We start from the raw sequence: 16911 nt of genomic DNA on the forward strand, positions 1-16911 counted from the left end.
TATATATATATATATATATATATATATATATATATATATATATGATTCGGAGCAAGCATTATTATTTTTTTATGTAAGCATGAGTATTCATGATGACTTGCCTTTAATGAGATCGAGATTAGAGAATAAACGACGATGAGATGAGACAATAAAAGATTTTTTTTATTACATTATGGGATGGGAGCGAGTATAATACTTTTTACTCATCTTTAACCTATATGATTAACATGTGGATCGAGATGTTGAACCCAAATAATGATCAAGTCAATTGTCTAGTTGATTCAAATCAAGATTGAGTCCTAGTCGAGTCAATTGAGAGTAATTTAGTTTGATTGAAGAAGATGATACAATCTCAACAAATATTATTATTTATATTCAGATATATTTTTATATTTAAAATATTATTATATTATATAATTTTTTTATAAAAAAAATATTATTATTATTATAAAATCTTAATATTATTAATTAGTTTGATAATAATTTAGTTTTTTAAAATAAAATAAATTAGTTAAAAAAATATATAAAAGATGACGGACGGGGATAGGGAAAGTACTCATCATCTTACCTTGAATTCTATAATTTTCTTAAATCTATCTCAAGCTAAATTTAAAGCTCTCTCAACTCTCAACAATATCTTTTTGATGTTCAAGTAAATTAATTGGATAAATCAAATATTTTTTTTAGTTTATGTTATATCTATCAGAGACATACCTATTGAAATTTTCTTATAACGGATTTTTAGGACCGTTATCTTTAGATGATAACAATCTCGAGTATAACTGCCACCAATCCGTATCGAGTCTAAGAAGGCATACTGGTTTGACAGATGGCAGGCATCATACGGTCGGCGGATCACTTACGCGTTATACCGAGGTGATGATCATAAGATGCCGAGATGTTGACTATGTCGGTCTACATTCATCACCCGTGTGAGTGAGAGTGTGTGGTGGAATTCTCGAGTAACATGGACGAGGCCGGCTGATGATGAACAAGGCGGTGGCCACCGCAAGAAAACAAGCACGCATTAATAATGTAATCTATGACAGCTTGCTGAAGTGGACGTCCAACATTATGATTATGCAATAATGTTATCAAGAACAATTCATAATTTGGCTCCACTCGCCCGATCCCAAACTCCTGCTACCATCACGACACACAAAGTCCGCACACACCCCACACACGTGTGCAGTGCATTATTCGATCCACACACCTCATTCGTGCCGACGTACGTATTCGACCGCATAAAGGCCTTATTATTATTATTATTATTATTATTATTATTATTATTATTATTATTATTTATTTTTTGATATAATAATAATAATAATAATAATAATAATAATAATAATAATAATATCATCCGATGTGGCCGGCCCAAAGGCCTTTTATAAAGCCCAATGGACCAGGCCTTACGATCTCCTTTTTGTCCATTCAACTGCCGCGTGGTTACGTTCCGTAATTGCGCGCCCGAAGATAAGGCGGTAGGTGGTGGTGGTGGTGGTGACACCGCTTCGGTGGCGACGATATGCTGATGCGCGCCTACTTCCTCTCCGCCCCTCCCAAGTTCTCTCAGAAGCCCACTCCTCTTTCGTCATCTCGCTTCCCCAGGAGCGCAAGCGCGAGGAAAAGAGCCGTAACACTCGCCACTTCTGCGGCCATGTCCGACGGTCCCGCCCCCGTCGTCCTCGTAACTGGAGCCGGTGGCAGAACAGGTTCTCTCTCTCTCTCTCTCTCTCTGAGTCACTCTTCCCTTTCATACTTCGGTTGTTATCCGACCTTCCCTTCGGCATGCCGATTTTAAGTTCTTGTTAATTCTAGTGAAGGATGGCAGGGAAATGTCCTGTTAGGACTTGCTGAATCTTGATTAGTTTTAGAGCATCGGATGTGTTATTGGAGACGCGGATGACATTCTTGAAGGAACTCGCCTGCTTGCAAAATTGTCATCCAGGAGTTGGATTAGGGTTTGAAGAACGCGACAGGGGCAATGGGGCTTTAACTACGTCTGACATGATGAGAAGAATAGGATGACGTTGATTCATGAGATTTTAATCATTAAATATGAATCAGATGGATAGCATGATCCGTCTCCGTCAACGATCGGCTCTGGTTTCTGTCTTTGTGAATGATGCTTCTTGAAGTTTGTGGTGGAGCAAGCAAGAGATGCGAGGCAGGGGAATGCAATTTCCCAATGAATGCCTTTAATGGTTACAGAGATGCTAAATAGGGGTGTAGAGAGAGCTGTTGTTCACATCTTGTTCTACGACATAAGGCTTTCTTTGGAAATAATCTAAGCAATATTCTCACTTGAAGATAGGCCCATCGGTGCTTTGTTCATGTATAGCCCATAATAGAAGATGTGAAGACTTTGATGGCCATGTCAAATAGGCACCTTCTCTTTCCTAGATTCAAGGGACTCAATTTCGCATATAAAGATCAAGACTAAGAGTGAATACTAGACTTTGTTCGGTTGTAATGCCAATTTGAGGTAACAAAGGTGTATCTATCTGTTGATCGACTTGTAAAAATGTCATAAGACAACTGGAATTGTTTGTTTGTACATAATACATGTGAAAATTCAAATTGGCAAGACAAGAAAGATAAGAATGTTAAGATGGATGTGTAGAGTTACTAGGAAAGATAAGAAAAAAAAAAAAGATTTTATTTGTAAACAATTAGACATCGTTTCAATAGAAGAAAAAATAAGAAAAAAATTATTTAAGATGGTATGAGCACGTGCTTAGGAGATCTCTGGATATGATAGTCAAAAAAGGTAAAATAATTAATGTTAGTAATACGAGGAAAGATAGAGTAAAACCTAAAGAGATCTTGATAGATACTACATAAAAAAAATTAAATGCTCTAAATTTAACTAAATATATGACCTTTTATGGATCTCAATGGCGACAAAAGATCCATATAGCCGATCCTAAATAGTTGAGACGTATGGCTTTGTTGCTATTGCTGTATTGTATATTTTAATGTTGTTCTTTAATTTTTTACTTTTTCAGGTCAAATTGTTTACAAGAAATTGAAAGAAAGATCAGACCAGTTTGTCGCTAGAGGCTTAGTTAGGACAGCAGAAAGCAAAGAAAAAATTGGAGGTGCTGATGATGTATTTGTGGGTGACATAAGGAATGCTGAAAGTATCATTCCTGCTGTTCAAGGTATTGATGCACTCATCATTCTTACCAGTGCTGTGCCAAAGATGAAGCCAGGATTTGACCCAAGTAAAGGTGAACGACCTGAGTTTTATTTTGAAGATGGATCATATCCTGAGCAGGTATGTTTAAAAGTTTAGTTGATTCATGGTGGATCCAAGTTTCATCTTTGCAACACTTTGTTCACGCTGTACATCTGCTTAGGTCGATTGGATTGGTCAGAAGAATCAAATTGATGCTGGTAACTCTTCTTTATTCCTCTTCTATGTATTATTCAGCTACTCGTGCATTCATGTTTTTGTGTATCAATCAATATATGTGGCTATATCATGTCTTTATGATACATGTGCCTGCATGAAACGACCCTTGTTGGTATCACTCAGTCATTCGTTCAATTCATTCCATCCATGTTGTCTACAACTTCAATAAAACATTGTTAGTTTTTCTCGCCCGTGTGCCACATCCTTGTTCTTAAGAAAAATAGTGTAAAAAGTTGTGGAAAACTTGGCTTTGGAGAATCACTCATATATTTACTATTATTGATTTTATTCCATGTTTTAAGACACCAGTCAGTACACACTGTACAACAGATTGTTGGAACCGATAACGGACCGATACATAAAATCCTAGTCTGCCTTAGTGGTTTTTATTTATTGTGTATCTAAATCTTTGCTTCTTATACAGCTAGAGCTGTTGGTGTCAAGCAGATTGTTTTGGTTGGTTCTATGGGTGGAACAGATATCAATCACCCGTTGAACAACATTGGGAATGGGAAGATACTGGTAAGTAGTTCTATTTGCTGATTGTAGTCCTTCAATGTACTTGATCTTGTGTATATTTTCTTTTTTGCACATTCCCGTGACTCTGGAGTATCTATTTCAATCATGACATTTGACTAGCATGTTTCTTTATGAAAAGTTTTATTCATTGTCTATGAATGATTGCAGTGGTAAACCATGCATAAAAAATATTTTTTCAGTATTGAAGAACAAGATTGATATAGTTGATAACATTATGTGTTATCAGGCTAAACTACCGCCATTTATGCTTTTAGATCCAAGGAGATGGACAGTTAACATCAAATGGTCAGGAAGTGATTTGTATGTAGGATAATCACCACTTGTGGCATCAAATTAACAATCTAACACCAATTATTACAGGTTGAGACAATAACTTTAGTGCTACGTCCATTACGAATAACTCAACTGTCCTTCATGTTAAGTGAACTATGATGTTCCTTCAATCAGACATTTTATACTGGTATCAACTTGCTAATATTTCTCAAAGCCTCTTGCAGATACAATAGACTTGTGCCTTTCTGTCCGGGGATGTCTGCTAAAAGCTTTGCTTTGCTGCAGCTTCTTGTGATTGACAATTACTGACTTTCATCACACTAATCTTTTCCTTAACTCGTGAAAATTAGGGCTTATTACAGTATACTTTGTCAGGGAGAAAAGCCTACCAAATATGTTGTTTCCATGCCTATCATATATCTGAATAGGAAGAATGAGGGTTTTTTTTGGGGTCTTTGATAATTTAGTTGCTCTAGATATTTGATCACCAAACTTGTTCATATTATCCTTGTCTTGCATGCTACAAAGTTTGTGCACATCCTTTGTACATAAGCCATGTGGATTAGAAGGAATGTTAGATGAGCGTAAAAATAATGTTGACAAGCTTGAACAAATAATTTCTTATGATTTTGCAGATCTGGAAAAGGAAAGCTGAACAGTATTTAGCAGACTCTGGAATACCATACACAATCATAAGGTACAGTTTTCGGAACTTACACCACACAACACATTCAAGTTTCTTGCAGCTATGTTTCAATGGATCAATCAGTACACCTATTTGGCTTTACTGTTTTATGTTCCTCCTTCCTTCCAAATGGCTTAGAAGACATGTGGGCAACAGTAATCCCTGCTTTTTAGGATACAAATGCTGAATTCCTTCTCATTATTTTCAGAACATAAATTCTGCATTTGGACTAACGAATGTTGTACAGATAGTATATGATATTTTTGCTCTAATGCAAAAAAATAGAGCGACATATACGTGGAAATACTTCAACCTAGGAATAGAGATAGTACATTTAGGATACAGCTTTTTCGTTGTTGCCTTGCAAGGCCTTGATGGAACTATCCTCTTCCTTGGATCATCTGACATGGTCTGTGGCCTACTCGAGGAAACAAACACCTGTTGATCAAATGTATCTCGTCTGAAACAGGGCAGGAGGCTTACAGGATAAAGATGGGGGCGTGCGAGAACTACTTGTAGGCAAGGATGACGAGCTTCTCAAGACGGAAACTAGAACAATTGCTAGGCCTGATGTTGCAGAGGTTTGCATCCAGGTACGAAACCTTCATTCTCTTGCAATCGTGTTGGTTAGCTAGAAACGCCATGGATCGTGTAGACTGTAAACTCTTGAGTGTAGATGCTGTAATTTTAATCTGATGGTAAGCAAAGATAATGAAACCCGACGACATGTCACGTTTCAATTACTGTCTTATCTACCTTAAGAACATAACGTGAGGTTTCTTCTAACTAAAATCCCGTCTCCATGAACAGGCTCTGCAGTTCGAGGAGGCCAAATTCAAGGCATTTGATCTGGCATCGAAACCAGAAGGCACGGGTACGCCGACAACTGATTTCAAGGCACTGTTCTCCCAAGTCACCACTCGTTTCTGATGTCCATCATCTGCATATTTGTTTTTTGGATTTCGCGGAAGATCGAAGGAACAGTTTTGTGTTGGCTTGAGTTCGTTTAGGACGTATGAGGCGACAGCTCCACTGTTGTATCTATCATATAAAACTTCAGTGCATCTATGTGTTCGCGTCAGTTAGCCACCGACCGAGGCAAAACTTACGTCTCTCACACAGGGCTCATATCAAGTGTACTCGGAGGAGAAAAGCCGTCACCGTGGCGGTGGTCCCCGGAGGTCTACGGAGGGGATGAGGAGGAACCAGTCATCACGAGGGGAACGAAGACACCGAGCCAAAGAAGCACGGCTCCTCCGCTCCGGTCTCCCTCTCCGCCTCCGCCACGGCAGATCGCCCTCTCTCTCTTTCTAATCACAGCCCCGGAATAATTGAACACAAGAAGCTTTCTATTCAGTTTCCTTTAGAAATAATAAAATAATATTTTATTATTTACAATCTAGAAATATATATTTTTTACTTATTTTATTTATAATTTATTTATTTTATCCTAACTATCAACGTCGCTCTCTATCGATGCAGTCGGCCTTACTTGTTATTTGCCATCCCAAAAATAATAAAATTTTTTTATTTTTATTATTTATAATTTAAAAGATATTTTTTTTTTATTTTTTTTTATTTTATTCTCACTATCATTTGTCTATCCATAAAGTCATCATCAACTGTAATCATTTTTCAATGCTTATGACATGTGTAGTCAGAGACTACATCGTTCATTGTCTCTTTGATTATCATCAGTGTTATTCGGCCTATTTATAAATAAATAAAAATATTATTCGATCTAATTCGACATTACGAGTGAAGAAGAAAAAGAGGTGTCATTCGACCTAATTCGACATTATAGGTGAAGAAGAGAAATAAATGAAGGAAGAAAGTATTTATATTCATTAATAAAAAAAATCTTAAAAATATTTTTTTAAAAAAATTAAAAATTAAATTATAAATAGTAAAAGGGGATTGTAAATAGAAAACCATAAATACCGTCGGCACTCGTAGGTATTAAAAGTAGAACAAAAGTGTTATGAGGATTGCGTCATTATATTGATGGATCGGGCGCAAGAAGAAGCTAACCGAATCCACTACTCTATAGACTTTGGAAAGTATTATATGATATCCTCCCTCGATCCCCTATTGGCGGGAGCATCATTCACTGAGTGCGTCCTCTTTCTTTTCTCCCTCTGATGGATGCATAGAGACGGCAGGTCAAGCTTAGCTCGCCTGCTCAACCCCCTCACCCACCACCGGTAGTGTTCTGTGCTCATTGTTATTGAACACAGCCTTTTTATCTTTAATGAACACACTTAGCACATACCTTATCATAATCACCATGAGCTTTTTATCTTTAATAAAGACACTTATCGCATGCCTTATCATAATCACCATGAGCTTTTCCCTCTGGAATGCACCAAGGCGGACGACCTTATCCAACCACACACCAGTCCTGGATTTCCATAGTGGATATGATTCTAGAATGTGAATCCAAGGTTTCCACGTCAAGGCTGCTTGTTCATTTCGCCACGACTTTGAAATGGATACGCAAGAATTTTGCAGAGATTTCTTCGATCGAAATAATACAAATTATACACCATAATAACCTTGACAACAATGATAGTAATGATGAGGAATGAAGGCTCATTCCGTCTGTCATGTTCTTTCTAGCTTTAAGAGCTACCAAAAATGATCGAAAGCACTCAGCAATGGACATTCTCATCCCTGTCTGTTAATGGAGAAGGGTGCTTGTGACAGTGCCAAAAACACAAGTAACAAGAAAAGCTGTACAAAAACAACAGACTAGATGTATACATGTTCACCACTAAACACACGACTTCTCTTCTTGTGTTCCCCATTTATAAGTCAATCTATGTAGAGAGGGGAAGCCGACGGCCTGGGATATGCAACCTTTCGGTTCCCAATTTCTCCGGCACTTCTCCGTCGAGACCTGTGAGGATTACTGTAACCACTTTGGCTGCTTGAATTCTGTCCTGTCCGCTGGCTTTGGTCGGTAACTTCAGCATTTTGAAGCTCCTCTAATGCAGAAACCACCTGAGCCATGGCCGGTCGGTGCCTTGCTTCCGTGGACAGGCACTGGAGCGCAATGAAGGAAGCTTTCTGGGCTGTGGCCAGTGGATACTGTGCTCCCAACCGGGTATCCAAGACACGGAAAATCTTCCGTTTGCTTGCAAGAAAAGGCCTCGCCCATTCTACCAAATTGTGCTCTCCGATGGGGCGGTTCCTGTCCAAAGCACGGCGGCCAGACAACAGCTCCAGTAGAACAACTCCAAAGCTATACACATCGCTCTTGGTTGTCAAATGACCTTAAAGATGTACAAACAATCTTAGTCAGACCATCTGTCATTTTTCGATATGCTAAAGAAAATGCACAAACAAAACCTTGCCCAGTTGCCTGTTTACAGATCTAGAATATCCAGATGGATGAAACTTGGATATGCTTAACCAAGTCACAAAAACTACCGACTCAGACACAATATTAACTATGAAGATTCACTTCTTCTTAACTAATTCTGTAGCATTTGTTACTCCTATTCAATTATCAGAATGTCAACATTTATGAAAGGATTAAAATGATGCATCACTAATTTGTAAGTTATCCATCGTAGCCTTCCAGGAAATTTGCATAATTGGCAGCGCAGAAGATGTCATGCGATACAAGAATAAAAAATTATTGTTATTCCTTGGGCAGTGTTACGATCTGAACTAGTTATAATTAAGAATACTGTGTCCGTTATATTGGTCGCACAGCTATTCAATTTCTGCCATTGCTTCTGTCAGTGTATGCAACTCTGCCCCTGTATGTTGTGACTAGTCTGAAGTGAGATACTACAAACACTTTCAAAGAGATAGAAAATGGGGAACCAAGAGCATAAATCTCTTCAAGCGGAAAGGGTGCGAAGCACATAAATCCATATTCAACTGAAATGTGAAGAAAAAAAATGCAAAAATTGTACCATGGATGTAAAAGCTTCAACAGTTTGGAGATCATCCTGACTAGGTATCTTAAAGAGCATTCAGCGAATTGCATGCTAATAAACCAAATGAGCAAGCATGCATAACATGAGGTTGGAGGAAAACCATATAGAATTTACCTACCTGTTGCAAGATACTCAGGGGCAGCATATCCATGCGTCCCCATGACCCTCGTAGAAACATGGCTCTTATCACCAGTTGGACCATCTTTTGCCAATCCAAAATCCGAAAGTTTTGCATTGTAGTTCTGTATGCATGGCGACAAGATTACTTCCCAGGTGAACAAATACTGATACAAAGGACCAGAACACACTAGAAGATAACTTACTGAATCCAGCAGCACGTTAGAGGCTTTAAAATCACGATATATGACTTTTGCCTTGTCGCTATGCAGAAAGGCAAGACCTTTTGCAGCTCCTAGAGCAACCCTCATACGGATGTTCCAAGAGAGTGGTTGAACGGTTGAACTCCCTGCATGGATATAGATTCAGTAAATCTTAAAGCTCAACAACAATTTAATGCTCAAAGAAAGATGTAGTGAAATGTCAATATGCTAATGTACAAGGGACATACTTCGAAAAAGATGGTTCTCCAAGCTTCCACGTTGCATGAATTCATACACAAGGAGCCGTTGTTCATCCTCCAAGCAGTATCCAATTAGCCTCACAAGATTAGGATGGGATAGTTGACCCAAATAATTAACCTCCGCCTACAAAATCGTAGGGTAATTGCTTATCAAAATGAACAGAAATTACAAGTTGATGTCGTAGTAGAGCCACCGACAAGCACACAAGCAAAAAACCATATGTCCAACTACAAGTCAATCATGCATAAAAATCCTTATCAGAACTTCAGATTCGAGGAAGCAAAACGTAAAGAAACAGACAATAGATTGAGAAGAAAATGACACTAACCAACCATTCCCTATGACCTTGGTGTCCATCCTGGTTGAGCTTCTTCACAGCGATAACCATACCAGTCCCGGGCTTGGTAGGTGCAAAGGTGTGTTCATCAACCCATCCCTTAAACACCGAACCAAAGCCTCCCTCTCCCAACACACTGTCCGGCCGGAAGTTCCTGGTGGCAGTTTTCAGTTCACTGAAGGTGAAGCTTTTCACGTTTGACGACTGCAAAATCTCATCCTCGCTCCGAGGGGTTGGAGGCACAGACACCTTGCTGCTAGAACTACTAAACGCCTTCCCTTCCCTGCTACCATATTTAGAGTTCGTCCCTGAGGATCCAAATATTAGATATTTTTATCAGATTCGCTAAAAAAAATCTCTTTACATTTACTTAAAGGTAAAATTTAAAAAACTCATCAAACAAACAGTCAAAGCAAATTGCAGCCAATAACTGTTCCCATAAACGAAAGAAAGATGAATAGTCACCCCTATAACATGAACTACCTAAAAGTACTGTGATCAAAGTTACCTGTTGCAAAAATTCACTTGACTTATTACTATCGTAATAAATCCACTTAAATTAACATAACTACAACATGGCAAATTCTTTTTTTACAAAGCAATATAGAACCTAAATACTTGTTATAATTCCACAAGCAGGTCAGGTAATTCCCAGGTTGCTACAAATGTTGGAAATGTGGGGGAAGTATTTAATTTGATCAGATAGGATAACCCCAACATAAATTATCAAGAAAAAGATGCTCCCCCGGAAGAAATACGCACGCCAATAGGGACAGATCTAACAGTAGAAGCTTTCGTTAAAACCATCAAATTTAGTCGGAGGAGACGGTACTTAGTAATTCCTCCCAAACTCGGTGTCTCAGACAAGTTTGCGAAGTAGAACCCTAAGGAATCCCCCAAAACAGACAAAAGCACTAGAAAGTTCTCAACTTTCCGATCATCCAAGCCCTAAAAGGCATTAAAGGCTGCTAAAATGATATGCTTTTTAGTACCTGAAGCGAAGGCGCTGTGGGAGGGGCTCTCCGCCTTGATCTTAGCTCCCCAACAATTCCCCATCCGAGATCTACCAAAGCGCAAGAGCGAGCACGAAGCACCCACCTCGAAAACTAGGGTTCAAGACGGAGGAGGCAAACTCGTCAAGGGCACAACCCCATGTCGCCTATTTAAAGCGAAACCAAACCGAAAACTCTCCGTCCCGGAAAGCCGACGGAAATATGAAAGGGAAAGCGACCGCCGACAGCCACAACGGGTGAAGCTCGCCAAACAGATCTCCAGCTACCGAACTCCAATCCGGGAGTTCTGGTTGTAGATCACCAAAATAAAATAAACGAAAGCCGCAGATCAAATCGTGCCGAATCGGAAGGAGAGAAGGGAGATGGAGAACTGGGAAAGCGAGCTACAGGTGGCTCCTTTTGTGCCGTTTTTTCCTGGCCCTCCCCCTCGCTCTCCTTTTAGTGGTGGGCGATGGAGGTTGACCTCTCACAGTAAGCTCGGGGGCGCCATCAATGGCGGGCGGCGGTCCCCCCGTCCCCATCCCACTCAGAAGCTGTCTTTATACGAACGACGAAAACGTAACACACTAACAATGGTATGACGTGTCTAATTTGATCATATAAAATGACATTACTGTCCCTATTTTATCCACCCATCATGAATGTGTTAATTTACGAAATCTAAATCCAATCATTTATGAATAATCAACATGAATATTTTATTATTCATATTATTACATATAAATATTACTATCCATCTCTTAATTTTTAAAGACCATTTTAATAATTTAAAAGGAAACATGGAATAGTCTTCGACCCATCCAAGTGTACACATACATTAGATGTACTTTTTATATATATATATATATATATATATATATATATATATATATATATATGTTGCAGGGTAAAACCTACTTTAAAGAGAGCAAACTTAGTATCGGATCAGGTGGATTCCAAATACCAAATTAATATTCTTTTTAATTAAAAATATTAATGAATTATGAAAAGGTTATGAATCAATTAAGTGGTATTTGATATTTTATTATGTTGATATCAATCATGATGGACTTAACTTTTTGCATGAGTCTTACGTTCGAAAGGATCAATCTCTTTACAACCTCGATTATATTGAGACACTATTAATTAAAATTATTATGAAGTTATGTTAATAAAAATGATTACTTTCGTAAAGCAACGTTAGAAAAGTTTGTAAAGATTTGTTTTTCTAATGCTCGAAAGGAAAATAATTTTTTTTTTTAAATGTAAATTTTGATTGGTCAAACAGAATAGTAAACCCTAACATTATCCTTTTGTTTGAACCTCTAATATACTAAGATTGAGTTTGAGAATATATTTATATTTTTAATGTAGGAGTTAAATGATTGTATAATTATATAGTACTATAAATGTTTGATAAACTATAAATGAAAATTACATTTTAAATATGTATTCATGTAAGTGTTGTTTGGTATGATTATATTTTAATTTTTTATTAAATATTTTATGACAAATATACCATTCTAATATATTAAATATTTATTTAAAAGTGAATGTATTTATTTTATTTAAATTAATTAGTAAATAAATAAATAAATAAATGCATGTAATCTTGTAAAAAATTTCACATGACACAAATATATAACACAATAAATATAAAAATATAAAAAAATAATTTTAAAATATAAAAAAGCAACGTTTATATAAATAATTTTAATAATATGATAATTTTAAATAAAAATCATAGGATATTTTTGGAATTTAAAAATAATTACATAGCATCCAAAAACTACTGAAATATTAAAAATTTATCAAGCATCAATTAATATTTGAAAAAATGTATTGCGCTTTTACTATATATTTCAAATGTGTTTCTTAATGCCACCGTCTCGTTTAGCAGTCCACACCGTTGAAACAAAAAGCCTAATGGAGCACGAGGTGGTCGAAGGCATGGCAAGAAAAGAAGGGAAGGAAAGAGGCAGGAAGCGAGCTGAGATGACTTGGATGCACGGAAGCTACTGCCCTCCACCCGAACAAGAAAGGAAGCTTCTGTTGGTGGCATTTCTCCGCAGTCTTCCAGCTTTTCAGACGTCTGCTGCTGCCCAATGGAGACTCGCAGCGGCTACCGATCATCGTCTTCTTGTATTATATGCATTCACAACTGTTCCAAAAGTCAATTATATGCATCCAGAATCCATCATAGTTTACATTCACCATCGAAAGTCGAAGGCAACGCAACAAGCGTGTTTGTTCTTATCTCGTCCATATATATGTGTTGTTTAGAACGCATATTTAGATTAGAATAGTGCAAGTGCGAGAATTCACCAACTTTACCTTGAGAACGATCGATTCACTTTTACGACCCTTCGATGCCACAGGACAACCTCTCTCTCCTCAGAGGAATCGTGAGCGGAGGTGGGAGCCGTCAATCCACTGCTGCTGCTGCTGCCTTGGATGATGTTTTTCTCGTGCCCTTTTTGACTCTTCGCTTTTCTTCTCCCGCTGCTCGCGCTTCTGACCATGGAGTGTCCCTCGGCGACAAGTAACGTGTACCGATCACCCACCTATCGGAAACGGGAAGCTGATACGATCCAACGATCGATTCTAAGCCTATCGCTCCGACCAATCGTTTTCATACCTCGATTCCACGAACTGAGCTAGAGAAGACTTAAGCCAATGGGATTTGTCCACCCGATTGCTTGATCTTTGACGCCTGGAAAGGTCTTCTTCTATGCCTGCCTCCGAGTTTTATTCCGCAAACATCAGTCGAGCTCACAGTCTTCAGCTTCATGTATGCAGAAGCAATCTGCAGTCTTCTTGGATTCAAACGGAAGGAAATAGTTGACAGCTTTATTGGGGAGAAGACATCTATGTCAGAAAATAAATTCTAAATATCAACTTTAATCAAATAAAAATATAAAAAACATAAGCGGTTTTGATACTCTTTTAACTGTATCTATGTCTCCCCACATCAATACCTCGTGGTATACAAACAAATTATTATATTCTCCAAGTAATTTGAACCATATTAGAATTTCAATAATATACTTATAATCTTCGTCACATGATATGCAAGTCTTTCAACTTTATCATTTGGATATTGTTAGAGGAAATCGTCAAAAGATTGAGATGGATCCGATATGACTCAATGGTGTCTCCGATGTGGCTTCAAGGAGGAAGTATCGAGATCCCAAAATACCATATGTACTATGATCGATATCATGAGAAATTTTTCGATCTGATCCCTTCGACACTTTAGTTATTGATTAAGATTTTTTAATGGGTGTAAGTTTCTTTTGACAAAAGAGTCCCATGATATAGAGTTGGTGATTAGTTTTTATACTTAGCTTTGGAGAGGATAATATATAACCATCCCAATGTCTCCCACTTGGCGTTTTGTCCATGTGGGTGATAGGAGGGAGACAACCCCGAACGACCTGCTTGTTGGGTTGACAACCCATGGTTCAACCCATAGTGGGCTTTAATAGCCTACAGCCCATCTCCCCTTTAACTAAACCTTATATCTAATTAGGGGAGAGTGGGGGCTGCGAAATTGAGGCTGAAATAGGGTAGCAGCAAGGGCAAAAATTGTAGTAACATCTTGATTCAAAGAGGAGAAGAAAAAGATAGAAAAATAAGAGAAAAAAAAGAAAGAAAACAAGAACAACGCGAAGAGACTGTTCTCAATCATCTAGCAGTGTTTTAATCTTAAGTTAGATCAAATCTATAGTAGACTCTTGCTGTGATTACTTGGGGAGGTTTTAGATATTGTGCATAGTGACGTGATCTTTGTATCTCAGTTATTCTCTTGTGATTGTTGCTAGGGTTTTGGACAAGAGATTGAGATTTGTATATTTATTATTCTCATAGTGGATTATCTTTAGTTTGTCCCGTAGTTTTTACCTTTCACATTAGAGGGGTTTTCCATGTAAATCTTGGTGTTATATTTGATTATGATTCCATTTAATTCCGCTGCATGTTAGAGCCTACTAGTATTTGTTCATATATAGAAGTTTAGTTTCACTTTATATCCCATCACTGCCTTGGACTTTTGTTTACACAGGCAAATAGATGGAGAGTGACTTGGACATTTTCCTTCTATGATAGATTCCACATGGCCCTTATATGTCAGATGATGGTTGGTTATCAATATATTCTCTATCATTTGTCTCCCCCCAAGGCATGCTTTAAGGCTCTTGTTAGAGGGGCCAAGAGTGTAGTGCCTAATTCATCCGATAAGCCCATTGCCAGCCTATCCTTTTATGGTATTAGAAGGATATATTGTCATGGACAAAGATGTAAATGGGGTGATTGATGTAATGTTCATGTATGTCCGTGTCTTTCGGTTTTATTCATACTTTGCACAGCATATAGTGAGCTTGCACTAGGCTTGATAGTCTCAATTTAGTTACTTTTTAGGTTGTTTTAGGCTTGTAAATATAAGTTGTATGTGTAAAGGTAAAATTACCCAAAAAATAGGCCATCAAAGTTACCATTTTGGGAGAATTCTAACTTCGTAGAGTGGTGTGGAGCGTCATCTAGTACAACACCTAAACGTTACCTAAGTGACATATGGTTGGATTGATCTTTGGGGTAGTGCTTAGGGCTAGTTTGTTATCTTATTTCATAATATTATCATATGGGCACTTGTGAAAATATATGGCCGCAACAGACCATGTTAAACCCTTTATCGCACAATCGTTTAGAACTTGTGAAGTTAATATTTGTAATTTGCATTGTTTTTCAAGTGTTTGTTGAAATGGTTACTTGTGCATCCCGAGTTAAGTAATTTTTTAAACTCATCTTCTCTTTTACAGATCTTTAAGGGATCATAAGATGTTTCTGGGAGATCGATACTTTGCAGATGGACACACAAGGGTGTCACACGATTTAGGTAAAACCAATAAGAAGTCCATGACAAATGGTATTTAAGCAGGATAAGTATATTTAAAAATACTTGACATGTAAACATGGAGGATCTAGTAGGGCCGCGTTAAAGACAACCAACACACATGACCATTTGAGAGAAATAAGCATTGAGATGCAAGAAAAGAAGTCATTCAAAAGAGCGAGCATTCGAGATTAGCATTAAGAGAAATGGCTAACCCTTTGTGCGAGATACACCATGATAATAAGCGGTGCTCAAGGTAACGTTCGAGCTACAACTTAACGTCAGCAACCAAACTTGATGGTGCTCAAGGTAAGCGGGACGTTTGACAAAGGATGAGACCGTGCAAGATGGGATGTGTTGCTCAGTAACCGAAAGAGTTATGCAAATCTCACAAAGGTGAGGGAAATTGCTACTTAGAGAATTTGGTCCTCATGCAAGGGATTATATGTGGATAATGAACTATTCATGACCATTCCAAGGCGATCAAATTTGATGTTATGGTGTATTGAAACTTTTTCTTCAGCATCGAAAGGATATGCCTATGGGAGGTTGAAATGTGTAGCAAGTTCAATATGTTGTTAAGCCTTGAGGGGCATAATGTGGGTTATATTAGTAAAGAATCATAATCTAACAAATGTATTCGCGGGGCAGAATATTGCATAGTTTATTTAATAAGGCGGAGTAGTCCAAGGGATGGTGGTCTTCAAAATTTCTAAAAAGAAGAATGTAAAGAGAAAAATAGCTCCAATAGGGTAAATATCCAAAAGGGAAAAGTCCTAGTCCTCTAAACAAAAAATCATGTGCAACAAATTGCACATGTTGAGGAGGGATGTCTCAAGACAACAACTCTGCAAAGCTCAATGGATCAAGTGACTAGTGAGGAGTTACCGTATGATCTCACATGAGATAATACGTTAGTAGATGTATTGCAAGATTAAGTAAAGAAGCTACTTAAGACAATACCAAATGATGGCACACTTAAAGCCGATGTAGAAATGAGACTCAACAAAGGGCTTACCCATAGAATGGTGGGCGTGAGGGTCACCATTAAATCAATGCAAACTAGAGAGCAGAGAAACTTAGGTTGAGCATATTGAAGTGTCCAAGTCATATAAAGGGAATCGACATAGAAGACAAAACATAGAGCAGAGGCACAAAGCTTTCCTTAGATAGAGATTAAGAATATAAACTCTTACAAAGGTAAGAGTAGGATCATATCACATTCTAATGGAGCAGCCTCA

At 37.8% G+C, this 16911-nt stretch overlaps 2 protein-coding genes across 2 annotated transcripts; one reads left to right on the forward strand and one right to left on the reverse strand.

The window, feature by feature from the left end:
- Positions 1–1465: 1465 nt before the first annotated feature.
- Positions 1466–6000, forward strand: LOC135639428 (uncharacterized protein At5g02240-like). Its single transcript, XM_065153176.1, has 7 exons — positions 1466–1715; positions 3012–3283; positions 3366–3402; positions 3846–3943; positions 4870–4931; positions 5389–5512; positions 5730–6000. Exons 1-7 carry the CDS (start codon positions 1529–1531, stop codon positions 5847–5849), a joined length of 900 nt encoding a protein of 299 aa, XP_065009248.1. The 5' UTR covers positions 1466–1528; the 3' UTR covers positions 5850–6000.
- Positions 6001–7557: 1557 nt separating this feature from the next.
- On the reverse strand, positions 7558–11311 carry LOC103987875 (receptor-like cytoplasmic kinase 176). Its single transcript, XM_009406321.2, has 6 exons — positions 10780–11311; positions 9779–10095; positions 9438–9573; positions 9193–9335; positions 8988–9111; positions 7558–8194 (listed from the first exon to the last, which is right to left on the reverse strand). The coding sequence occupies exons 1-6, from the start codon at positions 10841–10843 to the stop codon at positions 7734–7736; spliced, it is 1245 nt and encodes a 414-aa protein (XP_009404596.2). The 5' UTR covers positions 10844–11311; the 3' UTR covers positions 7558–7733.
- Positions 11312–16911: the final 5600 nt, after the last annotated feature.

The sequence above is a fragment of the Musa acuminata genome, chromosome BXJ3-6 (genome assembly GCF_036884655.1).
Source record: "Musa acuminata AAA Group cultivar baxijiao chromosome BXJ3-6, Cavendish_Baxijiao_AAA, whole genome shotgun sequence".
NCBI classification, from domain to species: domain Eukaryota; kingdom Viridiplantae; phylum Streptophyta; class Magnoliopsida; order Zingiberales; family Musaceae; genus Musa; species Musa acuminata.